The 26,031-nt window shown below is 37.5% G+C and overlaps 4 protein-coding genes across 4 annotated transcripts; 2 read left to right on the top strand and 2 right to left on the bottom strand.

Moving 5' to 3' along the window:
• The first annotated feature begins 671 nt into the window (after window positions 1-671).
• LOC101174022 (protein-glutamine gamma-glutamyltransferase 2-like) lies at window positions 672-3,745 on the top strand. The gene is given in 8 exon segments (XM_020704339.1): window positions 672-769; window positions 1,294-1,378; window positions 1,532-1,626; window positions 1,878-1,917; window positions 3,010-3,128; window positions 3,130-3,176; window positions 3,490-3,622; window positions 3,696-3,745. Coding segments are annotated over 8 exon segments (660 nt in total). The 3' UTR covers window positions 3,739-3,745.
• A 753-nt stretch (window positions 3,746-4,498) lies between these two features.
• Window positions 4,499-5,872, bottom strand: LOC101165635 (DELTA-thalatoxin-Avl1a). Its single transcript, XM_004070350.4, has 3 exons — window positions 5,744-5,872; window positions 5,324-5,419; window positions 4,499-5,098 (listed from the first exon to the last, which is right to left on the bottom strand). The coding sequence occupies exons 2-3, from the start codon at window positions 5,389-5,391 to the stop codon at window positions 4,672-4,674; spliced, it is 495 nt and encodes a 164-aa protein (XP_004070398.1). The 5' UTR covers window positions 5,392-5,419; window positions 5,744-5,872; the 3' UTR covers window positions 4,499-4,671.
• Window positions 5,873-8,182: 2,310 nt separating this feature from the next.
• Window positions 8,183-17,730, bottom strand: rprd1b (regulation of nuclear pre-mRNA domain containing 1B). Its single transcript, XM_004070351.4, has 7 exons — window positions 17,105-17,730; window positions 15,653-15,782; window positions 15,422-15,555; window positions 14,222-14,340; window positions 12,811-12,937; window positions 10,676-10,851; window positions 8,183-9,435 (listed from the first exon to the last, which is right to left on the bottom strand). The coding sequence occupies exons 1-7, from the start codon at window positions 17,253-17,255 to the stop codon at window positions 9,286-9,288; spliced, it is 987 nt and encodes a 328-aa protein (XP_004070399.1). The 5' UTR covers window positions 17,256-17,730; the 3' UTR covers window positions 8,183-9,285.
• Window positions 17,731-20,959: 3,229 nt separating this feature from the next.
• On the top strand, window positions 20,960-25,063 carry tas1r2 (taste 1 receptor member 2). The gene is given in 6 exon segments (NM_001104722.1): window positions 20,960-21,144; window positions 21,217-21,541; window positions 21,633-22,397; window positions 22,470-22,688; window positions 23,419-23,539; window positions 24,141-25,063. Coding segments are annotated over 6 exon segments (2,538 nt in total).
• Window positions 25,064-26,031: the final 968 nt, after the last annotated feature.

The raw sequence follows: 26,031 nt of genomic DNA on the forward strand, positions 1-26,031 counted from the left end.
TTATTTGATAATTATTCCAATAGTAGGGTTTTATTAAAAAAAAATATTTCTAACTGTAGTTGCCTAAATTTAACCTTGATTATTAAAACATGTCTTCTAAGAAGCAAAATAAAACCTTAAAACTTTTCTTTGTCCACACATAAACACACCTATATACCACCACTGTGAATCAGTGACGAGTTTCCTGCACTGTTTTTGTGTTTGAATCAAATACAACATTTCCCTTTGAATGCAAAAATGGAAGCATGGCTGAAACTAAAAACAGAACTTCTGATGTAATGAGCATGTTAAGTCAGATGATCAGATTTCACTTGCTACAAATATCTCCAACTACTCTGCTGGGTTTTTAGACAGTAAGCTCAGACTGAAATGTCAGAGGATGATAACTTCAGCACAGTCATGACTCAAGGTTAGAAAAGTTCCTTAATTTTGTCCAATGCTGCAGCCTTTTTTTTGCAAGATGGAATATTGTTTATTTTTCTTCAAGTTTCACAACACACTCTGTTTACACAAGCGTTTGTTTGACAGTCAAACATGAGTGACATTAGATCTGTCAGGGAAAACGCACTGCTGCACTTCTTATGATCAGTCAAAGAATATTTAGCTCCTGAAAAGATTCTTTTTTTTCTTCACTTCATGCAGTTTTCAGCGTTAAGTGATGTGACCTGAATATGAAGACCAACAACAGCAACCATCACACAGAGCTGTTTGGAGATGAGCGCTTGATTGTCAGAAGGGGACAGCCCTTTAGCATCACCTTACACCTGTCGTCTGGCAGCGAACACATCAAAGTGACTGACACCATGCTTTACATTCATTGTTGAAACCGGCATCTTTTTTTTTTTAATTCTTTCTTTTTTGAATAGTGGTTTCATTGTGAATTGTTTCCTCTCATCTAGATTTTCTTTCACTTATAAGTCAACATTTGTCTTTCCGGGTCCATTACCCAGAAGAGAATCTGACACAAAAGTTAGCTTCAGCTTACAATAGTCCACAGTGGATACTGAGTGAAGCACATTGGCCACCAGGGATCCATCTGTCACAATAACTGTTTCTATCACCTCTTCTCCAAACACCCCAATTGGAGTGTATTCTCTCACTTTAGCCATGTCAAACCATGTGATAAGTTTAGGAAACTTCATTCTACTTTTCAATGCTTGGTGCACACGTAAGTCAACAAAGCTATTTTTTGTGTTGGTTTACTTTTATTTCCTTATTTACAAAGCACATATTTGTTTAAAAGTTATGGTATTTTGTCTTTAATGAACAGGAGATGCTGTTTATTTGAAAAAGGCAGGAGTATGTCCTCTCACAGCATGGGCAGATCTTCAAAGGAACACATTAAAAAATCAAAGGGAAACCCTGGAACTTTGGACAGGCACGAAAACCCCTCTGTGTCATCTGTTTCTATTTTCTCATTGATAATAGATAATAATCTGCTGTTTTATAGATTTTCAATCACAGGTTGAATCGTAAGCATTCTAAAAATCTGTATAATTCTGCCTCATTGACTTCTTGTGTATGCCTGCAGTTTGAACCTGGAGTATTGGACATCAGTCTGAAGATCCTAGATGACAACCCCAATTTTGTGTCCACTTTCGGCTTCTCCCATCAGGGGTCGCCACAGTGAAACAACCCTCCCTTGAGGATAAGTCGCATGGTTAATTTGGCAATATTTTAAGCCGGATGCCCTTCCTGATGCAACCCTCTCAATCCAACCGGGCTTGGGACTGGCACAGCAGCAGAGAAGGGAATAGGGAGCAGCCCGGAATCCAACCCAGGTTTCATGGACGGAAGGCGCCGCAAACCAGCACGAGTTAAACTGGCCCCCACAATCTCAACTTTGTGTCTGATGCAGATAAAAACATTTCTCTCAGGACAGAGCCTGTCTATGTAGCAAGGGTGCTGAGTGCCATGGTAATAAAAAATACAACCAAACACATCAAGAAAACAACTAGTCACAAAAAAGGAAGTCAGAAAGAGCCTTGTGATATTCTCTTTTAATGATTAGGACAACACATTTTTTTTGTTTTAAACATTTCATCTGGTACACGGTTACCACTTTTAACATTTAACAAAAAGTTTGACATTTTTCTCCTGGTCAAGAAATCTAAAAGCCGATTTATTCTTTGGCAAAAAAACTATTTTCTTGTTGCTCCAAGCAACCAATAAAGTATAATCTTTAATCTTATACAAAAGCAGATTATAAAAAGTTCAAGTTCCAGGTAAACAGTGCATGTCCTATTTATTATAGTTTGTGCACTAAATACCTCAATCAGGAATTTTTTATCTTTCTTATTTCCGTTGAAGCAAAGCGAAGATGAAAATGTAACTTTCCAAAACCATCCATTTATTATCCATCTTGAATTTTTCTATCTTGCTCATATTCAGTTTGTTGTTCCAATTTGCTGTTGCATTTAAACTTTAACAGTTTGAACACATTTAAAGACACACTGAGATGAAAATTAGGTTTTTGGCGATTTTAACATGTTCTTGTATCATATTTATGATAATAGAGGACATACATAAAAAATTAAGCTTAAAATTTCATTTCTGAGTATTTCTTTATTTAAATCATATTTTATCAGGACCAGACAAAAATTCTTTTTGAAAGAGCTTGTAGTTGTGATGTGGAATAGCTTCCTGCTCCTTTCCATTCTGATGCATCCACTTGTAGATGACTGGATACTGTGTTTTCCTCATTCAAACTGGCATCTGGCTCAAAACTGAGAGTGTAAATAGAGAAGGGGGAGCGGGGTGGCTCCACACCAACGGGCCCACCCACAACCCAGAGGCGAATTTCTAATGAAGTGCAGAAACCATGTCCCAGAAAAATGACACTTTTTTGTTTTTGCAAAAAACAGCAAAAAACATAATTAAAAAGACCTCTGGGAATGCTTGGAAAAAAGATCAAAAGATGATTGGAGTCTGACTTTAAGCAAGTGAAACAGTACCAAAACGAATGATTAATGGAATGCTCTGCTTTTTTCTATCTGTCTTTCTCAACAGATCAACAGCAATGATGACAGGGGTGTGCTGACTGGACAATGGAAGGATTTTTCAGGTGGCACTCATCCTGCTCTGTGGACATTCTAAGGGAAATTTTGCAACAGTGGGAACAAGTGGTCCAGTCCGCTACAGCCAGTATTGGGTGTTTGCAGCTATAGCATGCACAGGTTGGAGCCGAATGTATGCATCACATTCGAGCCCACTGTTTGTGGATTCTCTTAAAATCCATCAACATATGCAGTTTTCCATCCTGAGAGGTTGCAGGATTGCACCGTTGTTTCATGCACTTCACATCCTCACAGCTCCTGCTCTGCCAATAATACTGGTCTTCTTGTCCATAGTTAACTCGTGGACTCTCAACATAACCTCTGTGTTGTTGTTTTTTGACATTCTTGCCGCCTTCACCGTTTATGTTTTATTCAAAATACAATTTCAAGCATTTTTTGGCCTCTCCTCCTCCCCCTCCTCCTCCTCCTCCAGTGAGTCGTGCATTGGGTATTCCATGTAGAGTTGTTACCAACTTTGGATCAGCTCATGACACCAATGCCAACCTGGTGATTGAAAACCTTTACTATGAAAATGGTGAAAGAATTTATGGAGGGGATTCAGTTTGGTGAGTGCACATCCAGAATTGTTACGACACGTTTTACACACTCTAAAATGTTCATCACGTGATTCTCTTCCAGGAACTTCCATGTTTGGGTGGATTGCTGGATGAGTCGTCTCTGAGCTTGATCTGCTTTATTTTTGTGTTGGTTTAAACTGAAAGCCTGGATGTGCAGTGAATGTTATGTGCTAAGCTGATTATACAAAATATATGAAGGTGTATTTTACGTAACACATTCACATTATATGATAATTGCAGCTGAAATGCCCACTATTCAGAAAACACCCGTAATGGTCATCGGAACAGCATTAACAAGAATGTGTGGTAAAAAAAAGCTTGAACTAATACTGTTGTTTTCTGTGAAAATTAAAGGAAATAGAAGTTTAATCAGTTTAAAAACACTAAAAATTTGAGTATAAAATGACGTTTGCTATGTTATACATTAAAGCAAGCTATGCGCATCATAATATATATTTAGTGCCAATAAAGCAGAGAAAAATAATTTTACATAGAGAAAGGTTGCGTGAAAAAAACGTTGTGGTTTGAACCTTTTGGCTGGAAAGGTTGGTTCTCATTTTTTCAGATTGAACTATTTTGGTAAATAATCTGGTTTCTGTTTGTTAAGAACTGAAATTACATCAATTTATAACTGCAGTTACATCAACTTTCCCTCAATTTACTCTTTCAAGAAATCAAAATAAAACACGGCCAGACACATGGGGTGCAGACACATGACATTTTGTGAAAAGGAAAAAGAGGACCAAGCGCGTCCAATGGTTTAACATGGCTGCTCAGAAAAAAAAAACATTGTTTTAACTTGTATTCATTCAGTAGATTTTGAAAAAGCACACAATCATATTTGTGTCATTGAGACAAAATGTGTTTTCTCAGTTTTAATATTTAACTGAACTGAAATCTTTACTGTATTTTTGAAGAGAAAAAAAAAGCACCCGAGACAATTCTGCACAAACATTTGTTTTGCATTAATGAAGCAATGCAAAATCACAATAATTTATTCAGTAATATTGCTGACATTGTCATGTAACGTTCTGCGTTTAATAAATGCCAATATCACTCATATCCACCCTCAGGGCAGCTTCAACAGAGTCGGTCATGGAGGCACTGACAACAACATAGTCACTTTCATAAGAAATACACGAACCATCAGCCTTTCCTCTGACAAAGCTAGTCTCACTTCCATTGTACATGCTGTTAAAAAGTTTGTGGTCACACTTCTTGTGCTTGCCAAAAAATCCAACAGCAAACCAGTTGGAGAAAAGGTTTCGATCATAGGGCACAGAGAACATTACCGCCATGACCTGGTTGTAGTCGTTCAAATCAGCATTGAAAAGGTCATAGGTGAAGACACCAACAGCTCCAGTGGCAGTTCCTGTTGTCTTGTTGAAAAGTGTCCTGATAGCAGAGCAGGGCCCGATCATGGGTGGCAGAGGGATCTCACAATGACCGCTCTCCAGGAACAGCCTGAAAATAGAGATGTGAGGGTCAGGCATGAGGATCATTCATTCCTAACCCTTGAGCTACATCTGCCCTTGCAGATTATCATCAGTGGAGCACACTTTACTCAGGTGACGAGCTGATTTAGACACTCCTGGGTTAAACCTTTCAAAACGCCTTGATTTATAGTGTTTAGTATTGTATTTGTTGCAAGAAATCTGCAGACTAAAAGAAGTGACAGTCTGCATTTACCTTGGTTGGGATAAATAGTAGTTGTTAGAGTTGTTGCTTATCTCAACAGAGCATTTTCGCTGAGGCATGTTGTTGAAGAGGTTTCTGGACTGGTGACTGTAAAAAAAAACACAAAAAACAATATCATTTTCTTTAATAAGCTTAAAAGAAGAATCAAAAATAATTTTTGCTACTCAAACAAAAGGAGCAATTAAATATTTTAAACACTTAGAACCATTAAAAAAAAAGTAAGATTGACCAAAACTGAGTAAGGAAAGCTTTTACATCAACATCTGAAGACAGTGAGTCATGTGTCTGGAGAATAACTTCATGCTTTTTTGGAAAATAAATAAACTAAAACAACTTATAAATGTGTGTGTGTGTGTGTGTGTCTGCGTGGATTTTCAAAGATTCTTTTCTTAGATGCAGTAAATTACTTACCTTTTCTGGGATTTTCAAAATTTCAGGTCGCAATAAAAGCTGGAAGAGTTAAGGTCCGTACAGAAGCAGAACGTGGAGATGAGTCCTGCAGAAGCTCCAAAGTCTGTTAATCAGTTCCTTCAGGGGTCAGTTGTCCCAATCCTTTTCATACAGTCCTTATCATCAGCATGAGCTGTCAGGCTGTCATCACCAATACAGTCAGTTGATTCAATCAATTTAGGTTTCTGTTAAAACATTTACATTGCTCAAATGTTTGAATGGATTGAAAGAATTTAGTGAGTAAAATTTTCTAAGGCAGCTGCCTCAACTCAAGTTTACACTGATGATTTATTCCAATAGAGTCACCGCAGGCTAGAATAATTCAGGAGAATCACCTAATGCTGATAGTCAGGAGCCGTTTCGTGCACATTTGAAAGGATCAGGAATACTAAAAGGTAAACAACAACTTACAGTACTTGTCTTTTAAAATAAATGCAAGTAGCTTATACAATGCCTCAAAGACATCTAAATCATCACTTTCTTGTGGGGGAAAAAGGTTTTTTTTCTACACAAATTGTAAGGGGGAAAAAGCTTCCATACCACAAACAACAAAAAAAGTTATGTTAGCATATTTACTGAATTTGCTAAAAAAAAAATAATTCAGTGTTTGGAGGGAAGAAATCGTTGTTTCATTGTTGTAACTAGATGAACGTGACTTTAAATGAAGCAGAAAATGTAAAAATATGTGCAAGAAATAGTGAGCAACTGCAAACTACAGCCATGGAAAATGTGTATATAGACTTTAACAATAGCTGATACAACAAATCGGGGGTGTTTAAGCAAAATGATACAGAGCTGAGAGCAGATTAAGCTCAGATGTGCTTTTATAGCAACTGATTTAACACAAATGGTGAAGCTCATTACAGGCACTATAAAAGAACTACACAGGATGAAGGTTGAGGTGTCACTTTCTATTGTTAATAGAGATTACAGAGTGCTTTTTTTATTTATTTATCTTGCATTTTTGGTTGGTGGTGTGTCTTGTGAATTTCTATCAAGGAGAAAGTGAACCTTTGCTCAGAAAAAGTTGGAAAATTACAGCCCCCCATCCTGTTAGCTAAATAAAATTAAAAAAACAAATGTTGCATAAAAACTTTTCACATTTTTCTGTTCTTCTCCATTTGATTGTAGCTGTTTTAACATATTGGGAAAACCAAAGCAAACTTGCAACACAGCAACCAGAGAGGGTACGTAATTGCATTTCTATTTTCCAGTGCGCAAATAAACAGTTGTGTGCTTTGTGTAATTTTTACATTCTTTTGTGAGATCATAGTATGTAAATGAACAATAATATGTAAATGAATAATGTAAAAAATAACTAAATCAGTAAAGTACAACAATCCAAACGTTGGTTTTTAGTTGGCTGAGTCTATAAAGCGATGCAGACTAATACCTCAAACTAATACCTCAAGTCATAGTTGAGGAAGTAAAACAAGAAAACCCCAGATATCACAAAGATATATGAAATAAATGATTACAAGTGTCAAAGAAACAACAGAGACCATACTTAAAGCTTGAAAGGGTATAACAACAGAAACCACTGTACTGATTGTAAATAAAACTGTTTATGACTGGAAAGAAAAAGAAGAAACACCTAAAAATCTGAAAACACTAGAACATAACTCAAAAAAAAAGACTATTTTCACTTTTTTTCTAATTATTTATTTGACATTAGCTAATAGGCTATTGCTTTGTCTCATTATGACAATCAGGGATCTTATATGACATATTCCTAATAATATCGCTGAGGGAACTGTTGCTAGATTTTGTGCAACTGCTACATAATATTGAAAATAATGCAATTCTAAAAATATATTTTAAAAAAGCACTACAAGAGTATACCTGGTCCAAAACCAATGTGTGTTTCATCAGGATGACCGGTACACTGATTTCATTTAAATAAATCACCTCAAAAGGAATTTGTCCTTTATAAAGAGCACAGCCACACAGCATGGTTTGGAGTTTGGTATAGACACCATTTAATGTTTTCCCCACAACATGATCAACCTGGTTTTCTGAGGTACTGAATACTTACTGAATCCCGCTCATCCAAATGCTGCGGGTCTTTAATGACATGGTATGTTTGAATCTTTTCCTAACAGAATTTGCATCATTTACTTTGGGAAAGTATCTATTATTTCAGTTATAAAAAAAAAGACTTTCATCGATGCTGCAAGTGTTCACTTACTTTGGAAATCTTTGAGTAAAATTGAAGAAATTAAAAAAACTTTCCTTTCTGAATCCAACAAATAAATTTTACTTAATCGTAAATGAGTGTGAAGAGAAGAACATTCGATGTGGAATCTGCAACTTTAGGGATGATGCTTTCAGTAAATTCAATGCTTCATTCACAATAACACATTTCACAGAAAAGAAATAGAAATAATAACACGGCAAAAATACAGCTGTTAAACTTTTAATTGCATTACTTCCTTAAACATGGAAACCTGAGATTCAATAATCATCCATTCAAATAAAAATGGCTACTCACAATTTTCATGGCTTTAAATGCAAATGAAAAGCTTTTCAATTTTTTGTAGGAAAAACGACATTCCAGCCAAACATGGTTTGTTTTCTATCAACAACATTTGCTGTAATTAAAGAAGTCAATTGTAATACTTTTGCTGTGCTTCATATTTTCCTCCTAAAGAGTATTGACCTTGAGTTTAACATCATAATTGTCATTTTCAGGTCTTTTACTCTTGAGTTTCAGTTTCAAACACTTGTTTCATAAAACCGCACACCATTCTGAAATAATCACCGGTTCAAATTGTTCTAGTCAAGAACATCATCTCGATATTTCAAGCTTCTCCACCAAAGGCCAAAAAGTTATCTGCATACCTGTCCTTATCATAAAAATTAATTTTCCATTTTTTGCAAGTGAGCACAACACATCAGTTTATCTGTTGACTTAAAAACATCCATAAATGTGGTTTCTTCAGGTGTTTAGGTGACTGATTGTACTGAGTAACAGCTCTTAAAACAACCTAAAAGCAAATAAACTTGACATTTTTCTACAGCTGAAAGGGGGAAAAAGGCCCATTCTGACTGTGTTGAAAAAGCTACCAAATAACGGACACAAACAACGCTAACAGGTAATCCTCTTTGTGATGAAGTCAGAACTTAAAACCATCCAAAAGAACAAAACGCCCTCCTTTGTTCACTAAAGGCTTGATCACAAAAGAGACCTTTTCTCAAAACCTACATTTAAAAGAAATAAAATCAATCAGGAAACAATCTTCCAGGCTGGTGGGTTAGAATCCTTTTTAATGAATCCAGATGTAAAGAGTCTCATTTCTCCTTGTCAGAGCTTTTTTTTTTTTTATTAAACAAAAACCTATTATAAAATGTCCCTTCCTCCTGACGGCTGGTTCCAGATACTAGGGGGGGGCAGCAGCTGTTCTTCCAACACGTGTCTTTTGGGATGGAAGTACAGCTGGGAGTCAAACAAGGTTCTGACTTAGGTAGGGCCACACTGGAAGTTTAATGGGACAGAAGGCCCCTCAGTCGGTGGAGAAGAGGTCTCCGGCTGAGGGGAGCGGAGCTAGACCCCCGGTCACATTAGGTAGAAGCGACAGATCCGGGAGACTCTGGATGTGAGATTTCAGCTCTTTTCTCACCTGGGTCACCCGCGCTAGTTTCTGCTTATATTCCTGCAAAGAAGATCACAATACGGTTTAAACATCAGTTAAATATTACACTTGTGAATATTCTGTTATAAAATCTAGAACGGGGTCTGCAACCCGCAACACTTCTCACCAACCACAACCCAATTGGAGCCATAATGTCAGACTTTAAAGAAAATAAGGCTCTGATTAGTATTTACGTTATTGTTAATATTACTATAAATATATTTTTTATTGTTTTTGGCATAAATAAGACAAAAATAAAGAAAAAAAATTGTCATAATTCAAAATATGAAAATGTCTGTCAGAGGTTCACATGGCTTCCTTTCAAAATAAAAGGCACTCTGTTCCACTTAGGATCATCTCAATGCAGCAAATGTACATGTAGAAAACTGTTTATTATGGCATTTGTGGTGCTTCTCAGGCAGAAATTGATAAATGTAACTAACCAAAATTAAATTATAACTACCGGTAAATAAGTGACCCTTACAGTATATTCTGAAGCATAAGGCGCACCTACAACCCTTGAATTTAATAAAAAATATAAATCTGCTTTATAACCTGGAGTGACTTGAGTAGGAATTATGTTTGTACTTAACAACCTCCAGTTGATTTTCTGTGATAAACAATGCTCAAAAGTCTGCCAAAATGTTTTAGGCTAACTTTGTTAAACTGCTAAATGGATTGTTGGAGAATTATGATTTCTGGGGTTTGGAGCTTTGCAGAGTGATACATAATTTTACTTTACTACTATATAACTTTTTCTTTAATCAGAGAGCCACAAAATGAAGGTAACAGAGCCACATGTGGCTTTGGAGCCTCAGGCTGCAGACCCCTGATCTAGAAGTATGTGCACAAAGGTAAAACTATTTGTAAAGGTTTTCATTCAACATATTGTATGACTGACTTTATTTTTTTGTCTTTATCATTTGGTAAATGCAGGAACAATAAAGCAAGGTCAAAGTCACACAAGAAGCTAATAAAAATGTGTTTTCTTAACTAGTAATCTAATTGAAAAATGTATTATATTTTATCAGCTGTTATTCTTGGTGCATCCATGTATCCAATCCTTTATCATTTTTATCTTTTTATACCATTTATACCATCTTTTAACTTTATACCATTTAAACAAAAAAAATACACAGTGTGTATATATTTCTGTTTGCTAACATTAAAAAAATTGGTCAAAAAAACATATACATATTTTGTACTTTTATATTAAAACTGACTAACAAAAGGAGTATTTTTCTGTGAAGTCTGTGTTTACCTCTAGTTTCTTCTCTCTCTCCATGAGCGCCTCCTTCTGGCTGCCGATATATTCCGTCAGCATTCGCGCCAGCTGCCTGCGGTCCTCCAGCTCTGCAGCCAGCCTACCATTGTACTCAGCCAGCAGCAGACAGGCTTCATCCACCGTCTTCGAAAGCTTGTCTGCTGCTTCCTTGTCTAGAGGAAAGTAAACAATTAGGTCAAAATTTTTTTGAAAAGATGCCGACGATTTTAAATCATTCTACATGTTGTTTTGTATTAGAAAACATTTATATTTAAAATAATAGCATATTAAATATGATCTACAAATATATATATATTTAGAGTATATGTATATTTAGAAATCGCATTTATGTTATGTCCATAGATTGCACCACATTTAATCTTAAATGGTTTTACATATTTGAAAATGAAATGGTGTGTATTCATATATGCCATATTTTTTGCGTTCCTTTTCATAGTTTCCCACTAATCCTCAGGAGTGACTTATGAATGAATTTATAAAAGAAAAATATTAGCCTATACACTATATTACCAAAAGAATTCACTTGCGCATCCAAATGATCAGAATCAGGTGTCCTAATCACTTGGCCTGGCCACAGGTGTATAAAAGTCACACATCACCAAATGCAATACAAAGCGTCTGATGCAGTGGTGTAAAGCACGCCGCCACTGGACTCTAGAACAGTGGAGTCACCTTCTCTGGAGTGATGAATCACACTTTTCCATCTGGCAATCTTATGGACAAGTCTGGGTTTGGAGGTTGCCAGGAGAACAGTACATTTTGGACTGCATTGTTCTGAGTGTGAAATTTGGTGGAGGCAGAATGATGGTGTGGGGTTGCTTTTCAGGAGTTGGGCGTGGTGCCTTAGTTCCGGTGAAAGGAACTCTGAGTGCTTCAGGATACCAAAACATTTTGGACAATTCCATGCTCCCAACCTTGTGGGAACAGTTTGGAGCGGGCCCCTTCCTCTTCCAACATGACTGTGCACCAGTACACAAAGCAAGGCCCATAAAGACATGGATGACAGAGTCTGTGGATGACCTTTACTGGTCTGCACAGAGTCCTGACCTGAACCTGATAGAACAACATCAGTGTGTGACCTCACCAATGCACTTTTGGAAGAATGGTCAAAAATGGTCAAACACACTCCTTAACCTTGTGGACAGCCTTCCCAGAAGAGTTGAAACTGTAATAGCTGCAAAAGGTGGACCAACATCAAATTGAAATCTATGGGTTAGGATTGAGATGGCAATTCAGTTCATATTTGAGTCAAGGCAGGTGAGCCAATACTTTTGGTAATATAGTGTATTTTTGTTATTTTCCCACCAAAAAACCTGTTGCCTTTTAGAGGCTGTTTCCCAGTTACAACCACTGGAGGGGACTGTAGGTGTGACCATCAGTATTTGCTACTGATAGTAATGCAGAAGAAGGGCCTTCCAATACAATCATGGATGTCTTTGGGATGTGTGAATCCCATTTCGCTGGGCTTAGCAGAGTTGATCAGCAGCGTTGCACTTTTCTCCTAAAAGTGCGACTTATACTTCAGAGAGACTTATATATGGTTTTTTTTTCCTGCTATATTATGAATTTTGTTTTTGGCTCCTGCGGCTTATACTCCAAAAAATAGGGTACTTATATGACCTGGACTGAAATGTACAAATAAATTGAACTAAACTGAAAGACGCTCTGGTCTGTTTCTAAACGGATGTCGACTGGCAAAAAACACCTTCCTAGGGGTCCGACGATAACCGCATCACCGTGTGGTGATGACTCATCACCGCATGTTTGTTTTTTTCTTTTTGAAAGTTACAGGATTGCGTTTGGTGTGTGATTTGAACTATGATAAACACATTTATCTTTGCTAATAATTTACTTTTTCTACAAGTCCTAAGTTCAAACTTAATATGCTTGTGGGGGAAAAAGCCTGCATCCTGCTGTGCAAGGGAGGGACAGTCCATTAAACATCATGGGGGATTTTTTGTGTGTGTCGGATTTTAAATTAACTGCTTGCCATGTTTCAGTACTTGTAATGTTTACAGATAATGTTAAATTAAATACACACAAACACGGGCATAAAAGATTTCATCTCCGCGGTGATCAAAAATCCCACACCGTCACAGCTCTATACGTACCTGTAATCTTTTCCAGCAGAGAAACGTCTTGAACCTCCTGTGGCAGCGAGGCGATCTTCTGACGCACGGCTGCATCACCTGAAGCAGCGTTCTCCAAGTCCTGTAAGGCCTTTACCAGCTCCTCTGTCTGAAAAGGTGAGACCGGTGAGAAGAAGAAACCGATTACCTTTTCATGATAAACATAACATTTTTAAGGGGTTATGAGGGAAAAGGCAAAAAGATTAGTTCTTTTGTTTATCCCTTTTCTATTACAAGAAATGAGGCTTCCATAATAGTAACACTTACAGAGAGATGATGCACATTAGGAACCTAAAGGTTTAGAAACACAGGAGAACAATCTACTGCAAATTTAAGAACTCATAAAATATACATGGAACAACAAAGATAAAATTAAAGCCATGGCTTGTGTTTATATATAAATTACTTTCAAATTGCTACTTGATAACCTTTTGTTTTTCTATTTTTTAGACACAAAACATGCTTTAGTGTATTATTTCTGTAGATGTTTAAAATGTGTTTACATCAGTTTGATATTTTAACCAGGTTTTCCAATCATTAAACAACAGCTCTGAGATTTTTGGAAGCAAACATATTTTTCAGTTTAAGGTTGTTTGTTGAAAACATTACATCCACCATCCTTCAACTTCCAATCACCCGACATGACTTTAGCCTTATTCAAAACTGCCCTTACAGGTGGATACAGGCTCTCTACAGGTGAAAAATGGGTCAATTTTAAAAATTTTAAGATGGTAGACTGCTTGGTGACCTCTTAGAGCCAAAATGTTCTTTTTATACGAGCATGCTGCAGGTCAGAGTGAGCACAAAGTAAGTGAGACGGGCGTGTTCTTTGGATTTTTCCTTATTTTTTTCAACCCCCTCCCACAAATCCTGCTGCAAGGGGCCCATAAGTGATGTTAAAGTGATAAGTGTATAGACTGACTGTCACAAATTAGGAAATCAGACGATCAGAGCGTAGTTTGTGTGGGCGTCCTACGGGCATATAACGTAGACACTGTACTGGGCCCTTGTTGCAAGGTACTTACTAAGACTAGACTGTCGTACGGTGCCCTTACGCCACACTTGCATAACCCTTACAAATACTTCCAGTACACTTACTGACAACGGTACATTCCAATTTCATGATGTCTGTCGAAACGGCTATACGAGCAGTAAGCACTGCAAGACACACCTGCGCTCCACTTTAGATGCAGCAGCTCTTCTCCACAAGCCTCTATGATCCGGACAACCCCAAAACCTGGAGCACTCATGCAGGCCAACCCCGAACAGGGGCATGTGACTACATGATCGTTTTCTCATATTACTTCCAAAATTGAAGTCAAAATCAAATTTGTAACGTAGGTTTATTTTTGATTAAACTGTGCATGTATGTAGGAGGAAAGGTCATTCTTACCAGCTGAGTGGCAGATGCCTCTGTGCTTCGCGGAGAGTTGTGACTTCTATAGTCGTCATCATCGTCTTCATCGTCTTCCTGGATCTTCTGATAGCTTCGTTTCACTGCTCTCTTATCCTCTGTTTCATCAGACCACAGCAAATAGGAAATCTTAGGTCAGCAAGATAAGACTGGCTCAAAAAAAATCGATTTAAATTGTTCATTTAATTTTACATGAAACTAAGACATTTATATCATTATTTTAAAAAAGAAAAACAGGCACCTTTGTAACACGTAAATATAAAATGCACCTCAAACTAAATTCTTGTTGGAGAACAATTTTAGGTTGTTGCACTTTTAATTGCATGTCATAAATCATCTTAAATGTGTGCCATTTTTAAAAAGTACATGATTGCAACAAATCATGATTAAAATGAAAGTAATAAATGCATAAACCAAACTGTTTTTTTTATCAGTTTTTCATTAAAAAACAACAGTTTTCTCCTGTAATTTGTTTTCATCTTAAAGTCCCATTACAGTCATCTTTTGATCTGTTTTTAAAAGCGTTCCCAGAGGTCTTTTAATTATGATTTATGCCGTTTTTAGCGAAAATGGAAAAAAAACTTGTCGTTTTGTAGGACATAGCTTCTGCAGATCAGCAGGAGTTCATCAGAAATTTGCCTCCGAGTTGTGGGCGGGAATGTTGGAGCAGGGTAAGCCTGCGCTCATTTCCCATCATCCCTTTGTTTACAATCTTTGACGCTAGCTCACAGCCCCTCACAATCACATCCTAGCATTAGCATTAATGGCGGTCAATATAGGAACAATCCAGCCGTACAGTTTTGATCACGATCCCAGCTCAGACGAGGAAAACAAAGACGTACATGGATCTATTTGTCTGTAAGTGGATACATCAGACTGGAACAGAGCAGGGCAGAACTTGCAGCTGCCTCACTGCTTCGGGCTTTTTCAAACTGCGTTTTTCCGTCTGCACCTGATTCACGATTTGAATAAAGGAATACTCAAAAAAGCAGTTTTAATGCTAATTTTCAGAATATATGCGTCCTCTTTTATGAGAAAAATGCAAAATATGTAAAAAACACCAAAAATGCTTCTTTTTTGTGTGGGGTGGGTCTTTAAATCAGAATATTTTGGTGTCTCTAAAGATCTCATTCATTTTATTACATGTATAAAAGTCATTGCTTGTAATGGTTGCCTAACCTGAGGGCCTGGGGCTGTTCGAGTCCTCTATGGCAAGCTTGAGCTGCTGAATGAAATCACTTCTGTAAAGGCTCCTCTCCTTCCAGATGTTTAGAAGTCTTTCCATGGGCCTTTTGCAGTTTTCATCTGCTTCTCTGTGGAGAGTCAACAAATCAGTAACAGGAGCAGCGAACACACAAACAAATGGGTCTAAGTCTATTTTTGTGACGTTTTTGTAACTGGGAAACAGACCTGGCAACATGGGAGCATGCATCCACGAGTACAGACTCAAAGTCTTTGGTAAATTCTGGTCCTTTCTTCTTGCTGTTTTGGATAACATCATTTGCCAGATAAAGAAAAGTCAGCTTCCGGTTGCTTTTAGCTGGAAAAAAGAGAAAAAGCATTTTTACACAAGTATATTTCACTTTTTCCAGTTATCGTTGATGCTGCATTACTGATCAGTCAGTCAGTTGCTAGACAGTAGAGCCTGATAGGTCTGGTTTGGTCACATTGAACAAAAAAGTAGAGAAATAAAACCATCCGATCATCTTTTGATCCATTCTTAAAAGGTTCCCAGTGGTCTTTTGTTTATGATGATGTCGTTGTTAAGCCAAAATCCAAATACCCGTGTCATTTTCTAGGACATAGTTTCTGCAGTGCCAGTAGATATTCACCTCTGAGTTGTGACGCGAAGGAACACCCCCCCTTCCCTACCATTGCTGAGAGTTCTCTGTTCATATGCTCTCCAACTAGCTAACTACCCGTCACACCCCCAGCTATCCAGACGTACAGTTTTAAGCCACATGCCAGCTCGGACGACTAAAACCTAATCGCACATGGATCCAGTAGTCTGTAGATGCATCCCAAAGGAGCGGCACCACCCACTGTGTAAGAGAACTGGACCGAGCAAGTGTGACGTCAATTAATTGAAGTCAATTCAGTTCCCATTTTTCCATGACACAGACGCCACCATTCGGAGCCAGACAAGGTTAGCGAGCAGTGATTGGTCTGAATCTGTCTCTATCAACGTTATTATGTCAACTATTGTCACCAATCAGGAGTGAGCTTGTTGGAAGACCACACCCTTTCCGCTGAAAGCAGGCTAGTCAATGAAACATTTCAAACTTTTGAGGTGGGGGCAAGCAGGCAGGGCACCACATGCTTTTGTTGAGGCATCTGATTGGCCAGTTTATAACTTGAATAACTTTCACTACAGGAAGAAAAAAGACCATGACCATGTTTAAAAAAAAAAAAAAGGTAACAGAGCAAGGATGATTACTTTGACAAATATAATGACTGAGTAATAGCTGTTTATTTCTGTACAGAAGTCTATATTATCTTGGCTTCTTGGAGCCAGAGGGTACTTCCTGTTTGGAACGCCAGGAACCACTGGCTGAAATTAAAATACTTATTATAATTATTATTATTGATGTTTCAAAGGAACTAAGACCTAATGTTTCATGTCGGATATTAACACAACATATTACTTGGTTATTACAATTCAAAATGAATAACAAATGCATATTATTTTCATGCTAATTAGAATTTTTGTTCATAAGTTGTTTTTGCTTTACCCTCTACGTAAAAAAAAACGAGTGAGTTGGTTTCTTTCACGATGATCCTTATGTTTTGTTTATTCTTTTCAAAATAAAAGTTCCTAATACAACTTTAGACACATGGCTGGCTGCAGGGGTTAGCTCTTACCTTTCTTCAGTTCTCGGTGCCACACTTTGACGATGAGACCCGAGTGTTTGCGGTGGTGGATGATCCACAGGGACAGCGTCTGGACGCTCTGCTGCGAGCTGCTCAGCTCCGACAGTTTCTTCTCCAATGCCGACTCGGAGAAGGACGACATGGTATGCCGACGAGTGTCCCTGCTCGCTCTACAACTGGCCTCGACCCTCTCAAATAAAAAGCTACGGAGCTCCGCACTGCTCCGAAGAAAGTCGCACGCTCATCAAACTGAAGTTGTCTTGATTGATTTAGACATATGCAGCATGAAACTTCCTCCTGTAAACAACCTCCGTAACGAAACTTCTGAGTAGATCTCCAGGGAGCCTATTCTTGTTTGTTTACAGTGCTTGCTAACGTTAGCAGAACAAGCTAAGCAGCCTCCGCGCGGAGACCCAAATCGAAAATAATCTAGGCTTTTAAATACCTCCCAGTTAAACAAATTCACTTCTCGCTGCTGTATTTAAAAGAAAATTTCACGTTAATATGAAGTGAAAAATTGCACTTTAGCTTTGGAAGCCTGAACTAATTAAAAAAAAATGCTCATCGAAAAAATGGCAGCTTGCACTTTCAAACCGACATGTGCGTCGCACAGTGATGACGTAAAAAGAACGGCTCTTTCTCGTAGATATATACCTTTCTATTATCTACAAAAATAAAACCCCTAAGCGATTAGTTCATATGATGCATTTGCTTGTAAAATGTTTTTAAGGTAAACTATTGCTAATTACCCTGGCATGTTTTGCTCTATTATTATTATTATTATTATTATTATTATTATTATTATTATTATTATTATTATTATTAGTGTTGTTGTAGTTGTTACTCACCTTTATTTAACCCTATGAGAATAAAAATCTCTTTTAGAAGGGAGTCCTGCCAAAAGGCAGGCACAGTCCGTTTACAACTAACAGACACATTAAAAAATAGAACAATAAAAAATTAAGACACTAGGACAATAAAAGCATAAACCATAAAACAGTTGATGGTTTTAAACATAGGGAATATTTATGGCTAGAGATGAGAAAGAAACATTTTGCATAAATTACGGAATCTGATGCATTTGTAAGGCTTTAGCACCCTGTCCATAATTACAGTAGTCATTATTTCCATAATATTATCTCAGTAGCAGACAGTACAATGTACTAACTATAATGAAACCTGAACTCTGACCATAACATTGCTTTGATGATCAACAATCCACATAAAAATTGTATCAAGATTATTAAAGGGTGAGAAACATTAAAAAGGCCGCATCACAACACACTTAATGTTGGCTATAGGGACATTTTGTTGAAAAATACATGAGACTTAATTTGTGGATTTATTCAAGCTTTTGTTGATGCCAAATTCTGCCAGATATCTGTGCTGGGTTATTAACAGACTGTTAGAAAGCTAGTTACCTCAGTATGAGTGTCTTATGCAAAATTCCTGGACAAACACAACAATTAACAAAATAATGTGCATGTTTTCAACCAAATGCAAAATATTCTTACTGGAATCCAAAGAACAAGTTGATTTCCATGCGAATTTGCCTCAGTGATACTGTGGCTGAAAAAATGCACACTATTCCAGTCAAAATCATGGGTTTGGGATCTGGATGCAGGTGAGCACCAGGCAAATAGATTGCCGGTCTTAGGTGTGCTTAGCAAATTGAGGCTCAGATGTCAACCAAAATTCAAATTCAATCTCTCGTACACAGACAGATTTCATAAAACATTTTAGTGTGTGAGCAATCAATCAATTTTTGTGCCCTTTCACACACAGGACATGTAATAATGCATTTATATATTAAGGTGCATTTTATAAGTAAAGTTTGTTGTTGACAACAACCTAATTTAGATAAAAAATAAATGTTGCAAAAAGGAGCAGATAATCATGAAACAAACTTTCGAACAAATTGACAAAGGATTTATAAAATTCTAAGAAAAAAGAAAAGTAGCTGATAAATACAAGGCTGAAATGACAACAACTTTAGAAACACAGAGACATTTGAAGATGCTTAAAGGGAGTGATAGCTCCACTTAAGGCTACCTTAAAAACAAACAATTTCATACATGATTCAAAGCAAGCAAAATATTGCTGCTTTTAATTAAAATGTCAGCATTATCAAATATGATTACAAAGCCTGTGAAGAGCAAAACGACATGACATAGACCAAACAGCTTCATGCTCAACATCAAAAAAGAACAAAATGAAGAGAGAAAAAAAAACACTGAGATTAAAAAAACAAAGCTAGCAGGGTCAAAGCTAAACAATAAAAAATAACTTTTATACTATAAGCTGAGAAGCAGCAGCAATTAGAGCCCATCCTGTTGTTTGAGCCTTAAGTACCACAAGGAGGAGCCAGTCTACAAGATTTAAGAACACCAGTAAAAAGAAAATAAGAAAAATATCTAGATTATTCCAATTTAGTTTATTTCAACCATAATATAAAAATAACAATAGATACATTTATACATTTGCTGATAACTATAGTCAGTTAATTAAAAATAGTCTCTTTTTGACAGAACAATAAACATGTTTGAAAGAGAGATAGGCCAAGGCTGAAGCTTGTTGAAGCCTACACCCTTATGCTGTTTCAAATATGACAACAAAAATACATCAACAAAAATCCATATATTGATATCATCAATATAATGATCTGTCTGAAGATTTGTCAATCAAGCATTTCATTATTATCACATCATCACAATTAAATGACAAATACCCAGGCAAATAATATAATTTTCATGGGGCTCAGACATTAACAGAAAAATCACTGTTATCCATGAGTGATTTAATTTAAAAGCGGAAAAGTTTTTTATTTCTATTTATTTTTTAAATTGACAAAGGTTTGGAAATGGTTTTTCTCTCTGCTGTTATACATTCCAAATTTTTGATCAGATTACAGTAATGCAGACACGTTTTTATTTTGTTCTAACAAATTCTGTGATTCCTTTAATCTGTATCCTCCTTTTATAAAAAAAAAATTTTGAAGACACAGCTAACCAAACAACACAACTAAACATACATTCGTCCAACTTTTGACATTTATATTTTTGAACAATTAAAACATCAGTATTAGTTGGAAAAGTCTTTATAATACTTCATCAAAACTTGTAATTAACCTTTCTAAGAAAATGCACTAAAAATTTTAAATTATTGAATTCACAACATGAAAAGGAAGTATTTGTTTTCTTAAAAGGTAGGTAGTTAAACTTGTTGTTGGCTCCACTGTTTTTATTTTTTTTATTTTTTTTAAAGTTTCATATTTTCATAAAACGTGATTGATTTTTAGACATTTCCCAATGTCAAAACTGTCTTCAGGTCCTTTTTATTGAACTAAGTAATTATTAGAAAGCAGTTAGTAAACAAAAAACAAGTTTGGCATCTTCCAGTACTTGCTACATTGTGTAGCTCAACTTTTTAAAATTTTGTAATTCAAGCTTCTTGTTTCTGAACACCACAATATAAACAAAATGAAAAAATGAAGTATAACTAAAAAACTATAAAGTAGAGAAACAAAATATTCAAAGATAGAAACCAAAACAGCCATTTAAAAAATACATTTAAGTAACAAAACAACACAATTTGCTTTGAATCTGAAAACCACAACTCATTTGAGTTAACACCAGTATTAAGGTATCTTGTCCCTGTCCCTTAAGGATTTATTTTGTGCCACTTATTTAAATGGGGAAATACATAAACAAATTTGTCATGCAAATATGCTTCTGGGAGCCATAATTTTGCATATAGATGCAAAGATGCTTTTTTTCTTTATTAGGCCTTCCTTTAAGAGCAACCCCCCCAGGGGCACTTCTGTGCAGTTCAGTTGACAGCAGAAAGATGTTTCAGTACATGTTCTTTTTCCTCGGTTGGCTGATTTTGCACTTAGCTGCTGGGGAGCTTGATTATATCTCTCAAGGTAAAGGAATGCAGTTACAGGGGGATTACTCATTGGCCGGACTCTTTCCCCTCCACTATACCAAAAACCCAAACAGCGGTTTTCCCGCTCTGGTGCCATGCGATCAGTAAGTCTTTCCAACTTCTAGTTTTAACTTTCCTTTCATAACCTAATGTGTTTAAACAAAACCGTATTCCAGGGGTCGACCCAACAAGCATGCAGTTCACTTAATGCAAGCCATGAGATTTGCCGTGGAAGAAATCAACAATGCCAGTGGTCCACTGCATCTTCTGCCCGGCGTCAAGCTTGGATATCAGATATATGATGTCTGCTCAATCCCGGCTAGTGTCCTAGCCACTTTGGACCTTTTAGTTCCACAATATCAGAACCCCCGTGTCTCTGAAGCAGGACAGGCAGTCTTTAATTCCACTGAAGCTCAAATAGCTGTGGGTGTAATCGGTCCAGATAGCAGCAGCAAGACTTTTACTCCTGCTGCTTTATTGGGCTCTTTTCTTGTACCAGAGGTAAGACTCAAACTAACAAACTTTATCACTGTAAAACATTTTATGTATGATGTTCAGAAAACACAAACTTTCTCCTTTCTCCTCACTCCAGATCTCATATGAAGCATCAAATGAAATGCTAAGCAATAAGTTCCTTTATCCATCTTTTTTCCGCACCATTCCCAGTGACAAGAACCAGGTGACAGCTATGATTCAACTCCTGGTCCAATTCAACTGGACCTGGATTACTGTCCTGGGTAGTGACAACGATTACGGACTGCAGGGCATGCAGAGTCTGTCGCAGCAAGCACCAAAGCATGGCATCTGCATTGCTTATCAGGGAATCATCCCTGCAGCCAGTGATGAGAAAGTCCAAACCATGAGGAACATGGTGGAGAAAATACTGAAAACCAAAGTGAACACCATTGTTGTGTTCTCCAGCAAGACAATTTTCCATGACTTCCTGCCGTTTGTTCTGGAGAGAAACATCACCGATAAGGTGTGGATCGGAACGGAGGACTGGTCACCATCTACGCTTATATCAGGGATACCTGGTATCAACACCATCGGCACAGTGGTGGGAGTATCTGTGCAAGATGCATCCATTTCTGGTTTCCCTGACTTTCAAAAAAAGGAGGTTGAGAAATCAATAAAGCACATCAAAGATGATTCTAATGTCATCAAAAGCAGTGCCAATGACTGTCTGCAGAGCACAGACTTGTACACGCTTGTGAGCAAGAATTACTCCATGGATGATTATGACACCACCTCTTCCTTTAATGTCTACAAGGCGGTGTATGCGATGGCTTATGCCTTACATCTAACGCTCGGTTGTGACTCTGGAAAATGCAGCAGGAAAAGCGTCAGTCCACAAAAGGTAAACTGATTGTTTTCTGCTGACAAACAGCACTTCTGTTGATGAGTTGAATTTTGTTTCTCTCTCTGTCAGCTTCTGCCGTCACTGAAGAAGGTCCGGTTCTCTCTGAGTAACTCCTCAGTGTACTTTGATGCGAAAGGTGACCCGCCGACAGGATATGACATTGTTTCCTGGGTTTGGAGGGGGACGGAGTGGTCTCTTAAAGTGGTGGGTTCCTTCACGCCTGATCCTGTCATGCTCTCTGTGGATACTGATCTGATTCAGTGGCACGGCAGAGAAGACTTCAAATCAGTAAGGCCAACTTAACTCATTGTTCTGAGCAAATACTTTAAAATTGGAAAAGAAATAGTCGCTATTTTAGTGTAAGAAGTTTAACATTCAATTTTGACCAATAACTGATTTAGTCAGGCTGCATGGTGTCAAAGTGGTTAGCACTCTCACATCAAAGTAAGAAGGCGTTGGTTCAAATCTTGGTTGGGATATTTCTGTGTGGAGTTTGCACTTTCTAGATTACTCCCACAGTCCAAACACATACTTCATAGGTTAACTGGTGTCTCTGAATTGCCTCTATAGGTGTGAGTATGTGGCCCCCTATAGACTGGAAACCTGTTCAGGGTGTACCCTGCCTTTGCCCAAAAGTTACTGGGTTAATTCCAGCAGTCCCATGTCCCTGAAAAAGATTCAGCGGGTTCTGAAGATGGAAGGATGGAACTGATTTTAATGGCGTATACTTATAGTGCTTTACTACCGTCTTAGAAAGCCCATAGCACTTTACAGTCACAGTCCTATTCACCCACACACACATACACATTGACACACTGATGGTGCCACAGCCACCCATTAAACTGTTGTTGTTATTCTGCACCATACAATCAGGTTCTTCATTACAAATGACTTCAAGATATCAACATCCAACAAAGCACTTAAAATTTGATTCTTAAAAAATACAAATTTGGGGGATTGTGTGAAAGTATTTCCTTTTGTCCATTGTACCTTTTTTTGATGTCACAACTTGTTTCAGGTGCCAGTGTCTCTCTGCTCTCCTCCGTGCCCCAAGGGCCACAAGAAGCTGCTGACTGGACAACACACATGTTGCTTTGACTGCTTACCCTGTCCTGCTGCAACATTCCTCAACTTAAGTGGTAATTTTCAAGAAAAAAAGGAGAATATAAAAAATAAATATCACTGCAACTGCATACGACACATTTAAATAAAAATAAATAAAAACTTTAGTTTGCTTTAATGAAAAAAAAACACGAATCAGTTAATCTGGCCTTTGCTTAGTGCTGATAGAAATGTTTTAAAGAGATAGAACGTTTTATCAAACTTTGACTTCTTACTAATAATAGATTTTTGAAATTTTATAAAACAAAACATGAATGGGATACACCAATACATCTGATTTTCATTATCAAATTCCTATTATCCAAGAATTTGTGAGTTAAATAATTTCTCATGAAAGTATTGTTGGAATTAACTGTTCGTGTAAATTACTTACCTAAATAACTACTTATGTACATGAATTTAATTAAATTTGTCACTGCAGGTGCAGATTGTGTGAAGGCTTTAGAAAAACTGCTCAAGTTTGTAGAGTGTGAGGTTGGCCAGAAGGTGGAGCAGAGCACTCACAAAATAATAAAAAAAGCATCACTGTGCGGAACCTAGAAATGCAAATTTGGGAAATTCTTTTCAAATATGTTGATGATCCCAGTTTTCAAGTCTTTGCTGTTGTTTGTTTGTCAGATCCGACTGAATGCCAGCCGTGTCTTCCAGAGCAGTGGGCTCCTCCGAGCAGTGAACAGTGTCTGAACAGGACGGTGTTGCTGCTGGCGTGGGACAACCCCCTCTCCATTGCTCTTCTCTTCTTTTTGGCCACCTGCCTCCTCTTGACCTCTGGCACTGCAATAATCCTCCTGGTTAACCTGAACACACCAGTAGCCAAGTCCGCTGGGGGCCGCACCTGCCTCCTGATGCTGGCAGCGCTGACTGCTGCCGCCTTGAGTACTCTGTGCCACTTTGGCGAGCCGTCTCCTCTGGCCTGTATCCTCAAGCAGCCTCTATTCACAGTCAGCTTCACTGTGTGCCTGGCCTGCATCACTATGCGCTCCCTTCAGATCATATGCATTTTTAAATTTTCCTCCAAACTGCCACCAGCCTATGACAAGTGGGTTAAAAAGCGTGGGCCTGAGATTACAATCTTACTGGTGTCGGTCACTATCTTGTTTATCTCAGTGCTGCGGGTATCCTTGGACACTCCTCGGCCTTCCCAGGACCTTAATTTCTACCCAGACAAAATTGTTTTGGAGTGCAGTAAAACCCTCTCGGTCGGCTCCGGCGTTGAGCTGGCGTACGTGTCCCTGCTCAGTGTCCTCTGTTTCTCCTTCAGTTACATGGGCAAAGACTTGCCAGCCAATTACAATGAGGCCAAATGTGTCACCTTTAGCCTATTGGTGTACATGATCTCCTGGATCAGCTTCTTCACCCTGTACCTCATCAACAGAGAAACCTTCACCATGGCTGCCCAGGTGTTTGCCACACTCTTCAGTGTTCTGGCCTTCATTGGAGGATATTTTGTGCCTAAGATTTATATCATTGTCCTGAAGCCAAAAATGAACACAACAGCACATTTCCAGAACTGCATTCAGATGTACACCATGAATAAATAGTAAATAATGTGAAGACATGACTGTGTGATCCAAACTTAACAAACTGATTGAATTAAATAAAAAATGTACAAATAACTAGTATTTTTATCTTTTCTCCTTATTTTTCGGGTGCTCTGTAAGGTCAAAATGATCTGAAATATTTGATTAGATGTACATTTTGCATCTTGTGGAAGTCTTTCAACACAACCCTAAAATAAAACATAAAATGATTCCAGGAATCCTGCATTGATTTGTAGTTTTCTTTTCCACTGCTTATAATTTTGTTGCTTTTGGTAAAAAAACAAAAACAAGAAGAAGAAAAAAAGGTGCGTCCAGATGAGTGTCATCAAAATCTTTATTTTTTGTCTTTTGCATTTAAACTTAACAAACAATAGTTTATCATGATCTAATTACATGATGAATTAACAAGTAAATAAATCAAAAGCTCTTTTTATTTGGTGACTTTTTTTTCGCGGTGCTCTGTCAGGATCTAAATGACCTAAAATGTGTGTGTCACTTAAAAAGTCTTTCACCATTTTAGGTCAAAAGCTCTAAAATTCAAAAATGTATTCCAAGGATCCTGCAGTTATTTGTTGTTTTGATTTCCATGTTGCTGATAGTTTTGTTTCTTTTGGTCACAAAAAAAAGGATGAAATGTTCTCCTTCATTTTAGACTTAGTCTTAAATCTATCTACATGTTGCGTTTCAGGGTTCCTACAAATTCACGTGAACGTTGCAATTTTGTGCAACAAAGCAAGAGTACCGCTGAGTTACGTGCACACACACACATGTCTCACACACACACATTCAGACACACACACAAAAGGCCTTTTGTGATTGAGAGGTCAACGTAATTGACCGGTATACACATGAGTGGAGTTCAAGCCCAGCTTTCCCACACTCTCTGTCCACTCACAGCTTTATATCTTTGCTCAAAGTGTGCCATGGCTGAACAAGCACAAGCTTTGCTGTCAAAGAAAGGAGGAGAG

Source organism: Oryzias latipes, chromosome 7, assembly GCF_002234675.1.
Source record: "Oryzias latipes chromosome 7, ASM223467v1".
Classification (NCBI taxonomy): domain Eukaryota; kingdom Metazoa; phylum Chordata; class Actinopteri; order Beloniformes; family Adrianichthyidae; genus Oryzias; species Oryzias latipes.